The sequence below is a fragment of the Telmatherina bonti genome (assembly GCF_933228915.1).
Source record: "Telmatherina bonti genome assembly, chromosome: 3".
NCBI lineage: Eukaryota > Metazoa > Chordata > Actinopteri > Atheriniformes > Telmatherinidae > Telmatherina > Telmatherina bonti.
The window spans coordinates 16,585,921-16,600,266 of record NC_136621.1 but is presented as its reverse complement, the minus strand read 5'-3'; the positions used below and the strand labels follow the sequence as shown (position 1 = coordinate 16,600,266).

Genomic DNA, 14,346 nt, shown 5'->3' with positions numbered 1-14,346 from the left:
TAACACATCGCCAGTTTGATTCTGTTCGTCAATCCACCAACAACCTTCAAATCTTCCCTCTTCTTCATTTTCTATTTCACTGAGAAGTGCTGATATTTTGTTGCTACCCACGCTTCTAGGATCACCATGACGGCAAACTCCTCGTCTTCCTTACAGAGAAAGAAAGGAGCAGGTTGGAGGCAGGGAGGATGATGATGATGGAAGTATAAAAGAGACAGAGGATTATGAGAGGAAGTCCTCTGATGTGATGCCCAGAAGAGGACGCGATCAAGAAGAAAACAGAAAAGCAGAAAAAGTGGGATAAACTAGAATAGCGGCGTGACGAAATGCTTCACCTCAGGGAGCGTCGACTACAAAATGTGCAGCTCTGAAGCTGACAAGACTTTAATTAGAACAAGAGAGGAGGAGAACGAGGAGGAGTCTGGGTTTATACTCCCCATCACAAAACAATAAAAAAATATAAACCACATGAACATCTCTGTTAGTTCCTCACGTGTTCTTCACGCCACAAACACCTGACGCGGAGTTTTTCCGCTGCTTCATGAGGACGATGATATTGATCATTGTTCCTCCTCAGCTCGGGCAGGAAAAGCTTGCTGACAACAAGACTCAGATTCACGTGACGTCACATTCGCCTTATTAGTTCTGTGAAGGATGAAGTGGTGGCCAAGACCTGCTGCTCCCATCATGCACTGCGTGTAGTGGCAGCAGGGCACATGTCTTTGCACTTCCCCCGTAATGTTTTACTGCTTAATAAGCGTTCATACCCTCCTTAACTGAAGGACACCATGAAAACAAGAGAATACACTCCCAGTCCGCAGACGTGAGTGTGAGCACCTCGGTGTGCACACAGCATCAGGTCTGAACTCACAGAGAGCAGCTGTGACTTGCCGTTAATTAAATCAGATAAATAACATCAGATTGTTTAGTTTTTTAATAAAGAACACGGTATAACTCTGCTCTGGAGGAAATGGAAACTGAAGTGACTTCTATTGTAACTGGGCGATGTATAAAAAACCAGTTCTAAATAAATGAGTGTAACCAGATAGTGGGCATGGTGGGTCTAAAAGTTAGATGCACCAGTGCAACCCATGCAGGAAGTTAGTGCTGGAGCTCTGGGCAATAAAAGTTCTCTTTCTACAGCAATGGTGAAGTGGGATCCAGTGTTGTCAATAGCAAATTTATCCATATACCACATCTAACACAACAAGGCTGATCAAAGTGCTTTACGAGTGATGTTTGTTTGATGATAACAAGGCCAAACCAAATAAAAGAAGCTAAAAACTACAATAAAATCAGTAAAATGGGCAGAAACAAAGAGACATTGCAATAAAAAGCCAACTGAACTCCAATAAAAAGTGTTTTTGACTATTTATTACCAAAAACTTACAACGGTCTGTGGACTCCAGTGCGAAGTAGAGAATGAAAACAAGGACGGATGCTCGCAGATCTGGAAACTCTGGAGTGAAAAGTCTCAGCTACATAATCAGTTTGTCACAATTTGTCCTTAACAACGAGATGGATAGAAGTAAACAGCAGCATATCTGCTCCCTAGAGAAACACTGAAGCTGTTAAAGGACCTTGAGGACGCCATTTTACAGCAGCATCAGCCAAGTCTTTCAGAGGCGGTTTGTTTTTATATCTCACCTCGCAGCACACACTGATCGATCCGCTCTGTGCACAAGAACATGCAAGAGGTGGAGGAGGGAACAAACATACATAAATCCATCTGCTAACAGATGAACAGAGGACTGAAGGTGTGTGTGTGTGTGTGTGTGTGTGTGTGTGGGGGGGGGGGGGGGGGGGGGGGGGGGTGGTTTTCTACACAGAGCTGCACATGAGGACGACTTCAAGTCATGATGTAAAGCTGATTTTTTCATGGACTTGTGTACACATGAAATGTCAGAATTTTGGCTTCTAATTAAAAAAAAAAATCTAAAGGAATCAAAGCTTTGATGAAAGTTGTGACGCAGTTCTGACTGGATCTGGAGTTTCCAACGGCAATGTTGCCAATCCAAGTTTGTTTGTTTTATTTTGTTGTTTTTTTTCCCACAGACAATAAAACACTTTTTTTTTTTTTTTTTTACATTAAGGAAATTATTCTTGAAGTCACTCACATGGCCCTGTACACAAACTCTTACTGATTTTACTGAAAGCTTTCCAACTATGTGCCCATATTAAATGCTATTCCAGAATTTTCTTTCCTGAGGTGGAATTAACTCTGGAAATCTGTAGCAGTGTTGCATCAATAATGTCACACTCCTGTGACATTCAACATATGAATGCAGAACAAATGCTGCATTTGTCTATTTTTTGCTACTTTTTGATCTGTTTGTTTTGTATTTTTTTCATATAGAAATTAATGTAGAACCTCAACCTTTCATCATCATTAAATAGATTTTTGTCCCTTATTCTTATTTTTTGGATAGAAATTTTGGTTGATTTAGTGCATACAGCAAAAACATTTTTACCAAAACTTTCGACTGACTTTAGAGTTCAACTTATATTTTCTAACACGACAGTAGAACTCTGAAAAAAATTACAACCTTCTCGATTCATGAATGGTGTGAATCGCCACTGTGGTAAGGATTACCCAAAAAATTTACTTTGCATCTACAGATCAACTTCAGCCCTGATCAACACAATCAAATATTAAATAATCGTTAGGATTTTAACCCTTTCATTACTGTTTGGTTGCATAGTACAAATTATTTTTTAATAGAAATAAAATCCATATAATGTGGACACTAACAAAGACTATATAAAATATTTTTGTATATTGTCTTCTTTTTGTAGCTTCGAGTAATCAAGGTCACATTTGAAGGGTTAAAATTCACAAAATCATGGCATGTTTGGTTGTTTTTAGCAGATCTGCAAATTGGAATTTACATGAAAAAAAAAATCAGGAAAAAATGTAATCTATAAAATTTTCACAGCATTTTTTAAAAGGACATTTTGTGCTTAATTACTCAAGAAGAAAAACTGATGTTTCTGAGTGAATCCAATTCCACAATCTTTTTATTTACAGTTTCCTCCAGCTGTTTTGTGCTATTTACATTTATTTATGCTACTATTTACCTACTTTTCTCACTAAACCTACTCATCTGATTTTTGGCACCACCTTGCATCAAAAGTGTCTCTGTTCCAGCCATAAAGGATCCTTAATTTTTGGTCTTTGGCTGCTCCTGATTCGACATTGCAGGCGATTTGATTGGTGGAAAGTGGTGGAATAGAGGTCTCTTAGCAACATAGTAGTAAGAGTAATCTTTTTTTCTTGATAAAAAGGTGATTAAGTAATTATGTAATCGTGGATCACACATTGTGGATTTATCTTTAAGAATATGTTAATAAACACCACATTTTGTGGCTGGATTGTAAACTTCTCAAAGGCATATAAATCCCTGGAAAACATTGGTAGATCACCTAAAGTGTAAACTATCCATCACGGTTTACACTGTAGAACTACAAGTTACCATGCCTGAGAAACAGCTGATGATATAATGGATCTAGTGGACTTTTAAGGATTAAAACAATGGGATTAATTCCAGTGGAGGCTCACAGAGGGAATCCCGGATTTACTGCTCTGACTTCAGCAGAAACGTGTGGAACAACTGTTATTCAGTATCAGCATCATGATTATCCTTATAAAAAGTCTCATTGGGAACTTCTAGTCAGCAACCAGAGAACCCTGCTCTCTGGATCCAGAGGAAAACTCTCACAGCTTCCATCATACTGCAGATGTGTTACTGCTCTCTCTGCAGCCACCACCCACGCCTTGCATAAACGCCACTCTGAGTGTGTGTAGGCGTATCATGTCCACCGGATGACTGTGATTCAGGTGCTGAAGTCCGGTCCTAACAGGTCTTCCATCTGCTGCTCCGTGATCATGATGGGATCAGGTCTATGCAATGTCTGATGTCCATAAGTGTCACATGAAGACAGATGAACACAGAAATAACAGCTGACACCATCTGACGGATGTCATAGGCCATCGACCGGCTCAGATGTGGATTTTAAACTCTTATAGTCAGACCACTTCAATCCTTTAATATAACCTCAGAGCTGTGATCCAACTTCATCAACAACTCAGCCAATCAAAGTGCTTTGATCAACATCAGCCACAGCTTCTAATGAGAGAAGAAGATGGCCGACATGCTAAAAAAAACTCCAACAAAGAGGGGAAAAAAAACCCAATTTACTGTATATTGTATATTTCTGCTGATGGCGCTCAAAGTGCTCAAACCATAGCTATTATTCATCCATTCCTCATTCATACTTTGTGATGATAAGCTACATGTGTAGCCAGACTGATGGAAACGTGGCAGCCAATGCACACCAACGGCCTTGACAACCAACCAACACCAAACATTAATACACGTTCATACACCAGCGATGCCAACACTGGAGGCAAAGGAGACTGACACAGTAACACATGACTGGGGGAGGGGGACTAACTTCCAGCCTTGTGGTCATTTGACTGCTTTACTACCTGAGCTATGATGCACCAAATCTGATGTTTCCATCTGCAGACCCAGGATAGCAGATGAAAATGTTCACATATAAACTTGCTGGAAGAAGATGGAGGGAAGTGCTTTGCTTCTACCTGCTTATTTCTAAAATTTGTCTTCGGCCGTTTATGTTCTTTACTATTTTATTGCGTTTTATTTTATACTATTCATATACTCCTGGTCCATCTGCATTATAAACTAGGATCAATAAGGAACATTTATCACTATCACAATCTGATTTTCCAAACAGACAAAAGATGTGAAACCACACCACAGTTTGGTTTCATTAATCAATCAGCTGTTGCTGTGAAAATGACATTTAAAGCAACCACAGCCCTGCCGCTGATGGTCTCCAGCATGCCGTTAAACTGGAAAAAAAACCCCCACAAAGAAACAAAGATTTAGAACCAAAAATAAAACCCAGCATTTTGATCAAAAAATCTGCCACCTTTCAGGTCATCAGAGGGGGAAAATGTCCCCAAAAACAACTATATAAACACAACAGTTTCATATTCTTTCCCACTTTTCACCCTAAATTGTTCAGTCAACTGCAGTCCTAATCAAAAATATTAGATTACATTACATGCCAGTTTGAGAATAGGATTTTATGTGTTAATCTATATAAAAATAGACTTAAAAAAAAATAATTAAAAAAAATCAAACTACCATTTAAATGTTTAATATAATTAATATAACTGCATATTAGGTTATTTCCATTAGGACTATAATTGATTAAGCAAAATAACTATGCAACTATAATCCATTAAACTAGTAGTCTTAGTGTATTTACAAATTATCTTAAAATAAAATCGCCAGCCACACAAAATCTATAATACGGAAAATTATCAATTTTGTTGTCTTTTGTTTTGTAAAACAGTGTAATCAGCATGGTATTTATCAGGTTAAAGAAATCAAATAACTTCCATATTTTTCATTAGGACTAAATATGTTTCATTATTTCAATAAAAATAAATAAAAAGGGGAAATCTGTAATGCTTTTATTGCAATTTTTGGAAGACTCTAAATATCTTCCATTGGCCAGAAAGGCAGCAAATTAAAGGATTAAAATAATTTAAATAACAGTATATTTGGTATTTTTGATAAGGGGTTATGTTTGTTTAAAAATCTCAGAAAAAAAAAAAGAAAAAATATTAATCTGTCATGATTTTACAGCAATGTTTTAGAGAGGAAATTTTGGTAATCTAAAAAATAAAGTAATACCCTATAACTCTTAACTTCACACTTTAAAAAAAATTAAAGAAACAACAGTGGATCAAAATGTCTTTAATGAATATTTCTTATTATATTTACAAAAGATCGGAAAATAACATCTCCAGCCTTTCAGAGTGTAATATGGAAAATTCAACTTTTTTTATGGTTTCATAAAGATGATAGCGTAATTATGTCTGGTGTCTAATTTAAAATAAAATTAATAATTAAGTTTTTGCTTAATTTGATTAAGACTAAAGCTGATTGAATCATTTAAACAAAAATAGGAGGTAAAAAAATAGTCATTTTTAATGACTCCAATGCCATTTTTGTCATCTAAATTGGAAAGAGTAGTACACAATAGATCAGATTGTTAGAAAACAAATTAAAAAATATGAACATCACCACCAAATCTTTTTTTACAGCAGTTTATGTGAGAGAACTTTTTTGTTCATCGCCTGAAATGCAGGTAATTGGATAGACCGATGATGAACAACAACATCTGTCAGCTGTCAACACAACACACTCACGGACTGCAAACTTGTGGAAAATCCAGAAACTGTACAATGTAGAACATCAGAACAAGATACCACAGTAATGATTTAATTGTCCAACTACTGGAGGGAAGCTCTTATCTCACGAGGTGTGAGGTGACATTCGCTCATCAGAAACATGTTCTGTATCAGTCCCTGGTCCATGTGGGGATCAAAAGGTTCATGCTTGGCTCCGGGCCTAGCTAAACAAAGCCCAGTTACAGCACCAAGGCGTGGCTCAGCCGGCATTCGCCTACAGCGTACACTCGTCTGCAAAACAAGCAGGTGTGCATACCTTTCCTTATACGGCAACTTTAACACACAGAAAGACAAAGAGAGGAGAAAGAAAGGGAGGAGGAAGGAGGTCATCCAGCTGAGTTACAGAAACTCAGAAGAAGTGTTGCTGTCAGAGCTGATCTGGGCTGAAGGCAGAGTTGCATAACACACTCTTCACTTATCATGTAAGCTCACACACTCAACAGACGCTTCCCAGCTGCATTATTCAGTCGGAAAGCAGCTGATGAGCCTGATCCAGAAGAGCCAATCAGAACTCAGCAGAACAGCTCCATCTGAAAAACCAGGACGTCTGCAGAAAACACAAGTTCTACCATTTATTTTCATACATACCTATAAAACATACTACATATATACACATACATGTTCTGTCAATTTAACTTTATTTATTCACATAAGTCCTGTTTTAGATTTCAGAACTGCATCCATTATGTTTGCAAGATGGTCTTAGTTGTGACATTATGAGGGTAAAATTGTGTAAAATGAATATAAAAATAGATATAGCATCATAAATGCCAACTAAAACAACAAAACTCTTTCTTGGACGGGACATAAATTAATGGAAAACTTGTGTAGGTCACCTATCCATGACAATTCACATAATGAGATACTGCTCATTATATAAGAAATATGGCTTGAGATCAGTGGCATTTTAGGGGTTAATATAAATCCACTTTTACATTTTGAGGTCTTATTATTAGCTGCCAATGTCAGAGCTTGTAGGCTTAACGTTAGATGCTAATGTTACAGGTAATTAGGTGCTAAATAGTTACTTGTGCGTGTAACCTAATGTAACCTAAAAAAAATGTGACATTGTCTCAGAGAGAGAGAGTTTTGGACTGAAGCGACAACTTTGCAGTTGTGGATGCTAATCGTGTGTCTTAGTCGTCTTCTAAATTAATTTTCCAGAGTAATTTTTGCAGGAAATGAATACATGAACTTCTTTTTCCAAACAGGAAACATCCAAACTTAAAGATTACAGCTTCTAGTACCACAGGTAGTCCATTGTTTTTTTTCATGATTTAAAAAAAAAAAAAAATTATGTATCCAAGTTTCTGGTGTAAACAGCTGCAAGTTGATTGTGTTTTTTACTGTGGGGTTGTTGTGAAAAGTCGCATCAATGTGTGTTCTCATGATAAACATTTAATAACTGGTTTGTGATTTTCTAGTTTTATTTGGCATCAAGGTAAAAGTTCACAATCTGCCTGTTCAGGAGGCATCCATGAGTTGGCGCAACATGACGGACATCTACCTGATGAGGTGACTTCATGTCAGCCGCTCAGACTGACGAGAAACTGGAACAGACCAAAATATCGGCTGAGCATCAGTAAGACGTGTCGCTGCTATCACAGGAAAAGGAAAAGTATTCAAATAAAAAAATCTATCTCTGTGTTTATGAATCGATATTGGATCAAATAAATTCAAATTGATTCAAATCTTTTAAGTGATTTTGAAAGTTTAATAGATTTTAACTCTCATCAGCACAACTTTGCACTACTTTTGCATCTCAGCTTGTGAAATGAAGCTGTGGAACGGACTGAAAGAGGAGGTAAAGAAACATCCAAACACGATTCAATGTTTTAAACAACATATAAAAACGTGTTGTTGTTTTTTTCAATAGACAAGAAAAGCGCTGTAATTTGGTGTTATTAAATAATATATAGCCTTTTTTTGTTTTATGTATGTCTGTAGTGGGAATTCTCTATGATCGGAGACAAATCTGAAGATTTTGTGGTGCTGTGAGCTTTAAAACAACTGAGTGAAATGAGTTAAAAAGGTTGAAATGTGCTGAAATGACCCGTAAAACAAATGTTTCGATGTGATTTCATGGTCACTGACACAGAACAAAAACATCTGATTCAGACATGAAACTGCAGAACTTGAGCTGATCTATTTTCTACTTTCTTTTATCTATGGATTTGTTGTCGCATTAAAACTAAATTAAATTAGAGGGACACAAGACAGGAGAGGTTCACTAAGCAACCGTCCCGTCCTGATTTGTTGGATTAAACTGGGTTGGACCACCACAGAAGACCCCCGAGACTTACAGCAGAATTAACATTGATGCCGTAACCAAGCCGCAGATTCACATATTGTTAAGTTACTCAATTAGTGAAGCAAAAACTGTGAGCTGGCTGATGTTCTCATGATGAAATGAAACATGTCTGTGTGTGTGTGTGTGTGTGTGTGTGTGTGTGGATCAGCTGGCGTCCTGCTGCAGGATTTTATTTATAGTCCGAACAGGAAGGAAGTCGAGCGGCAAACATCCTCCTGAGCCTGAGCAGCGAGTACAACACACACAAACTTCACACATGACCACCCCACATTTTTGTATGTGCATCATATTCTAGGGTGTCAAACATGTGGCCGGGGAGCCAAAACCGGTCCATCGGAGGGCTCAGTATGGTCAAGGATGATAATAAAATATAAGATAGTAACTGTGTTATTTTAATAAAAGTAATTAATACTTTCTCTGCCTGCATAGTTTTTTTTTTTTTTTTTTTAAATATGAAAAGATTGTGTTTTGAGGGCAGCCAGCTCAGGTAGTCAGGAGGATTACTACACGTGTGAAAATTAACACGTATGTACATTAAAAATAATTTCTCGATCTGCAGAAGTTACTCTAATCATAATATGAAATACTGGATTTTCATTTCCATTCATTTCCACATAGCTGGAATGAAATGTTTGCTGATTGAGTAGATTCTGTGATCTGAGGTTGTAACGCAAATGGACATGACTCAATATGTAAATATGTACATGTTTAATATGAGTAATTAATAAAATAGATAGTCCATTTAATAAATATTAATAAATATTAAGAAAAATATGTCAAATGAAAATATTCATATTATAAAATATTCATATTTGAAATTAATTACATTTAAACACCTCAGTTTTATAAATAAAATGTCAAGTTCAAAATAATTTTAAAGATATAATTGATCTTAAAATACAAGATACTTATGTTAAAAAATAAAATCTTTTTTTTAGAAATATATCTTTTTTATACATTTTAAGTATTAAGATGTATAAGATGTACTTTAACACATTAATCATGATTACCTAATTACAGAAAAATTAACCCATTTAACTGTGGAAAGTTTGTCATTGCACGATTTCCTGGTACACCGATTACATTGATGCACACAGTCGTCCTCCATTATTACCTTTACAAGTCTAGCGCTATATTTAGCCATTTTTCCGATCCCGCTAATAAGTCTATTAAAAGAAAAAGCAACCATCAACAAGTCTAGCAACTTCTTTGGCAATATTGGAGAAGTAACGTTAGGCGAGTAACGTGAAGAATATGTAGTTTACTCTCCATTAGCAGCAGAGCAGCTACAGTGTTAGCTCCTCCCTCAACCAGAAGATCACACTTGAAGCTTGGTCCTCCCGTAGCATCCAGCTTCAAGCTGCAGTCAGATCAGGAGGTGATCATCTCTGCTGCATGACCAGACTAAAGTTAACCCTGATTGGTCCAGCCTTGGTCTACTGTCGCATATTAAAGCTCATTAATGAAGAGTGTGGCTGAAAACATTTTAAAAGTTAAAATTATAGTAACATGTTGTAGACTCTTAATTAAAGAACAACTGCAGTCATTAAAGTATTTAAAATTACACTTAAACTTGACCAGGGTTATTTTCTATGTCTTTTTTACTTTTAAAAATTACATATTTTTTTCTAGACATAAATACAGCATGGGTTGACAATGTTAATGTCCGTGTCTATTTTTTTTTTTTCATATATTTGCCTTTAAATATCCATTTATATATATAAAAAAATTGCTTTTGGGGGGCAAGTATTGTGAAAATACAGTTAATTAAGATTAATCAATTAATTACAAAGCCTTTAAAAAATTAGATTAATTTTCTTTATTCAAGTTCTACCCCAAAATAAAATCATTTAAAGAAAATCCAATATATAACTTTAATAAATAAATATATAACTCTGGGTTAATATAACTGAACCTTAAGTTATTTTTCTCCAGAAATTTCAGGTTGTTTACAATATTTTCCAGAAGGATATTCATTAAATGTAGAAAACTTGTACTTTTTTGTACAAAACCAAAAGGGAAAATGTGGAGTTTTCCCTGTTATTATGTTATTCTAGGTTATTATGCTGATATTTTACTGAAGTTCAGATTAAACTAAATGTGAAACCTGAACTTAAATAAGTCTGAGAAGTTCAGTACATGCTGCGTTCACTTGCATTTGGACATCTGAGGTTAACACAGTTTAAAACCAACTTAGACTTAATATTTGTTAAAATTTGTTTTGTTTCACCAGAAGCATCTGAGGAGGCCAGTTAGCATCATAGTAGTGATCATGACCTTTTTTTTATGAGAAAAATATGAAAAAGGACGTTATTATGAATCTTTCATTGTGGATTTACCGAATAGTCTCTGAATAAACACAGTGTTTCCCTTTCCATTGTATTAGGGCGCCGTCTAAGGGTTTAACCAGAACTGAATCATGGTCTTTTCTTCCGTTCATAGACCATAAACCAAGAAATATGTCTCATCTCATGTGCCAACTTCCTCAGTTTCCTCTTCCTTCCAGAGGACTACCTCAGAGGAAGTCCCACTGTTTGTCTCAGCCAAGTCTGTCTTCAAAGTGGAGGACAGCAGAACAAATGCATTTACAGATGCATGTCCGTTTATTCGGTTTTGTCCTGCTCAGATTAGCTCTGATCAGCTCCATGGGAAAGCCGAGGTTGGACTCCATCTCTGCTCTACAGAGCAGAAAACTGCCGAGCTCTCAGAGAAAACCCCTACAACAGCCAAGAGACTTGGAGGACACTGCTGTGTATTTGGTCAGAGTCGGCAGTGAAGGGAAGTGGTGCACAGGAAGTGGTTCCCTTTATGGAGTCAGTCAGCGGCACTCAAGTCGGCCGATGACTCTTTTATGTAACACCACAGCCGCTTTACAACTTCATGAGTAAAAGATTGATGAGCTCATATCAGCTGCAGGCTCAGCAGAGGAAGAGAAGCCGAGCGATTCAGCATCGATTTGATGCCTTCAACGTCTTACACTTCACGTCAAATATGATTATAAACCAATCCCAGTTGACTTAAACAAGTCAACCGTGGGGATTTTCAGCCGTATTTAAGGAGCCTTGTTGACCAGAAGATACATGACTAGACAGGTGATATCAGCCTGCAGCTTTTGGAGAACATGGAGAAACTTCCTGAACCATCAGTGTTTCATCTGGAGGTTTTATTTTCACACTTTTACTTCATCTGAAAACACCATCTCCTCCATCACCCTAAACTCTGAGTCCTTCTACAATCAGCTTAAAAAAACACAGTGCAGGAGCTGAAACCTCAGATCTATAATCAGAGCAGAAGATGCAGCTTCAACTCGTTTCCCTCTCAGCTGATGATTAGATGTATGGTTCGTATTCATTTCACATGAGCATCCGTCAGATTCAGAAGAACCGACTGCAGCAGATGTTTGTGGCTCTGGCAGAGTCAGATGGAGGTCACAAGATGTTTCAGAAAAAATGCAAAAGTTGTTGGACTACCGCAGATTCATAGGATGAAGCAGCAGCAGAAGAAGCAGCAACACTCTTAAGACTACTGTTATTGTTCTGGACACACTTTGGTCCAGTGTGGTTGTTTTAAAGTAGTTTAGAAATAAAACTGGATTGATATTGAATTGGAAGAAACAGCAGAAGAAGACAACACTATTCTGATGGAAGCATCTCCAAGACATGTCTCATAAAGAAGACCTCAAACTTCCTGCGTTTTCACACACAGACACAGCACAGGGGTCAGACTGTCGGTGTGCCAGATGACCACTCTCCCATCAGCCAGAGGCAGTGTTTCCGCCTCTGGCTGATGGGAGAGCCATCAGCCAAGAAGTTCAAGTTCCTTTTATCCTCCAAACTGTTAATGGCAAAAATAAGATTTAAAAGCATGGAAACTTGGTCCTGGATGGGAGGATTCTGCTGCCCGAACACCAGCAGACCAGATCATCCACACTGATGTTCAGTTTGTACATAAACACCTGAAATTCACCCAAATCCTCATCTTTCTCTCCAGAGAAGGTCCAGCTACCTTAAGGGTGGAAGCATGAACCTGCTGGTGTAGATCCACAAGAATCTCCTGAACAGAACCGGTTGAAAGGTGTTAGTCCTCACCTCCTTGAACTCTGACCTCCTCTATCTGATCCATTTTATTCTACTGAGGAGGACATGCTTCTGTTCTGCTGAATGGTTCAGTCCAATGCCAGACTCGATCTGGGCCGTGTCCAGCTGGTTCCGAAGTGAACTTCCAGCTGAAAAAACACGCCGACGTTTCGTGACTCAAATGGATCACGCACCGAACAGAACCTGGTTGGCATGCGTCCTTTGTCGGACAGCACGCTCATCCACACCCAGAACCGGACAGGTTTTTAGGAGGATTCTGGGTCTGATGTTTGGGAAACAGGTCGTGACGTCAGTTCCGACTCTGGCTGGTCCACGGTGTGACGTTCAAGTGCGAAGTGGAATTATTTCACACCGGGAAACGACCAAAACAAGACAAGACACCGGCGGTAAAGTGGGCTTCGCCTTTTGTCCGATAATGGATCTACGTGTTTTGGGTTTTTTTTTTTTTTTTTTTTTTTTTTTTTTTTGTGTTTCGGACAGGTGAGGTGTCGTCATCACGCAGGTTCACTTGGCTCTGATGTCACACACGAGCTACCATCACGTTAAAGTGCAGCTACTCTCACATAAACCACCCAGACCGCCGCTAAGCTGGTTAGCAACAGCACATCAAGCAACCCCTCCACAGAAGAGCCACCGAGGCGCCGCTTACCTGCAGTTCGGCCCTTTCCACCTCCCACTGCGCGCGCTCCACCTCGAACCGGGCCCACTCATGCTGGAGGAAGTGGAGAATCCCCGGGATGCTGTACTGAGCCCTGGCCGCCTCTCCGCCGCCGACGTCGCCGTTCTGCGGAGCTTTGAGGTTCCCTCCACCGGCCGAGCCCGAGTTGTTGTTATTGCTGAAGAACACACCGGGGCCCGCGTGCTCGTCCATGGCGGGGCCGGGACGGTGTGGGGTTGTCTGGGTCTGGTGCTGTTACCCGCTTCGGTTTAAACCCCTCTGCGGCGAAATATGGTCCATCAATAGTCCTCTGTGCTGAATCTCACAACTCCTGCGTGAACCAGCTGTCAAATGAAAACCCGTGAAGTTACCGGAAGCAACATAAAAAGTATATTTCCGGTCGGGCCTTTCAAAATACAGGTTTTAAAGGAGCACGGGAAAATAAAACAAACATTATTTGATGTCAAAACAGCCTAAATTATGAAAAGATCAGGAAATCAAACGTTGCCCCTCAACATTCAAAATGACTTCCAGTAGATGCAGAAAATGTGAAATGGTTGTAAGGAGTCGACAAAGCAACATAAATAACAAACCTATTTATTTTTTTCTTTTCTTTTTCTTTTCCTTTCTCTCTTCTCTTTCTATGCTTTTCTATCCTCTCCGGTATGGTGCAGCAGTACTATACAAACACTTAAAATAAAAATCTAGAAAATCAAGGGGATCATTATTTCTATAAAGCTCCCCTTGGCAAAGTGAAGTTGTTTAGCAGAACACAACAAATCAGAACATCACTCTGCTTGCTTAAATGCTGGACAAGACAAAAAACAAACAAAAAAAAAAAACGTACAGGAAAACTTGTTTGTGCAACAATTACAGGAGATGTTAAAATACACCATTCATAAATTCCAAATAATATTTTAAACTATAAGTTAAAAGATAATGTGTGGAAGAATTGCCCCAAGAACCAAAAAGTGTTTAAGTATTTCTAATA

The 14,346-nt window shown here is 38.2% G+C and overlaps 1 protein-coding gene across 2 annotated transcripts in view; it reads right to left on the bottom strand.

Moving 5' to 3' along the window:
- The window catches only part of LOC306772060 (striatin-like), a 42,929-nt gene extending 29,276 nt beyond the window's left edge, over positions 1-13,653 (bottom strand). For both annotated transcript variants that reach the window (XM_079261449.1, XM_079261450.1), the window contains exon 1: positions 13,347-13,653. In XM_079261449.1, coding sequence (XP_079117575.1) covers positions 13,347-13,568 — 222 coding nt within the window. In that variant the 5' untranslated portion in view covers positions 13,569-13,653. The remainder of the gene's footprint in view (positions 1-13,346) is intronic.
- Positions 13,654-14,346: the final 693 nt, after the last annotated feature.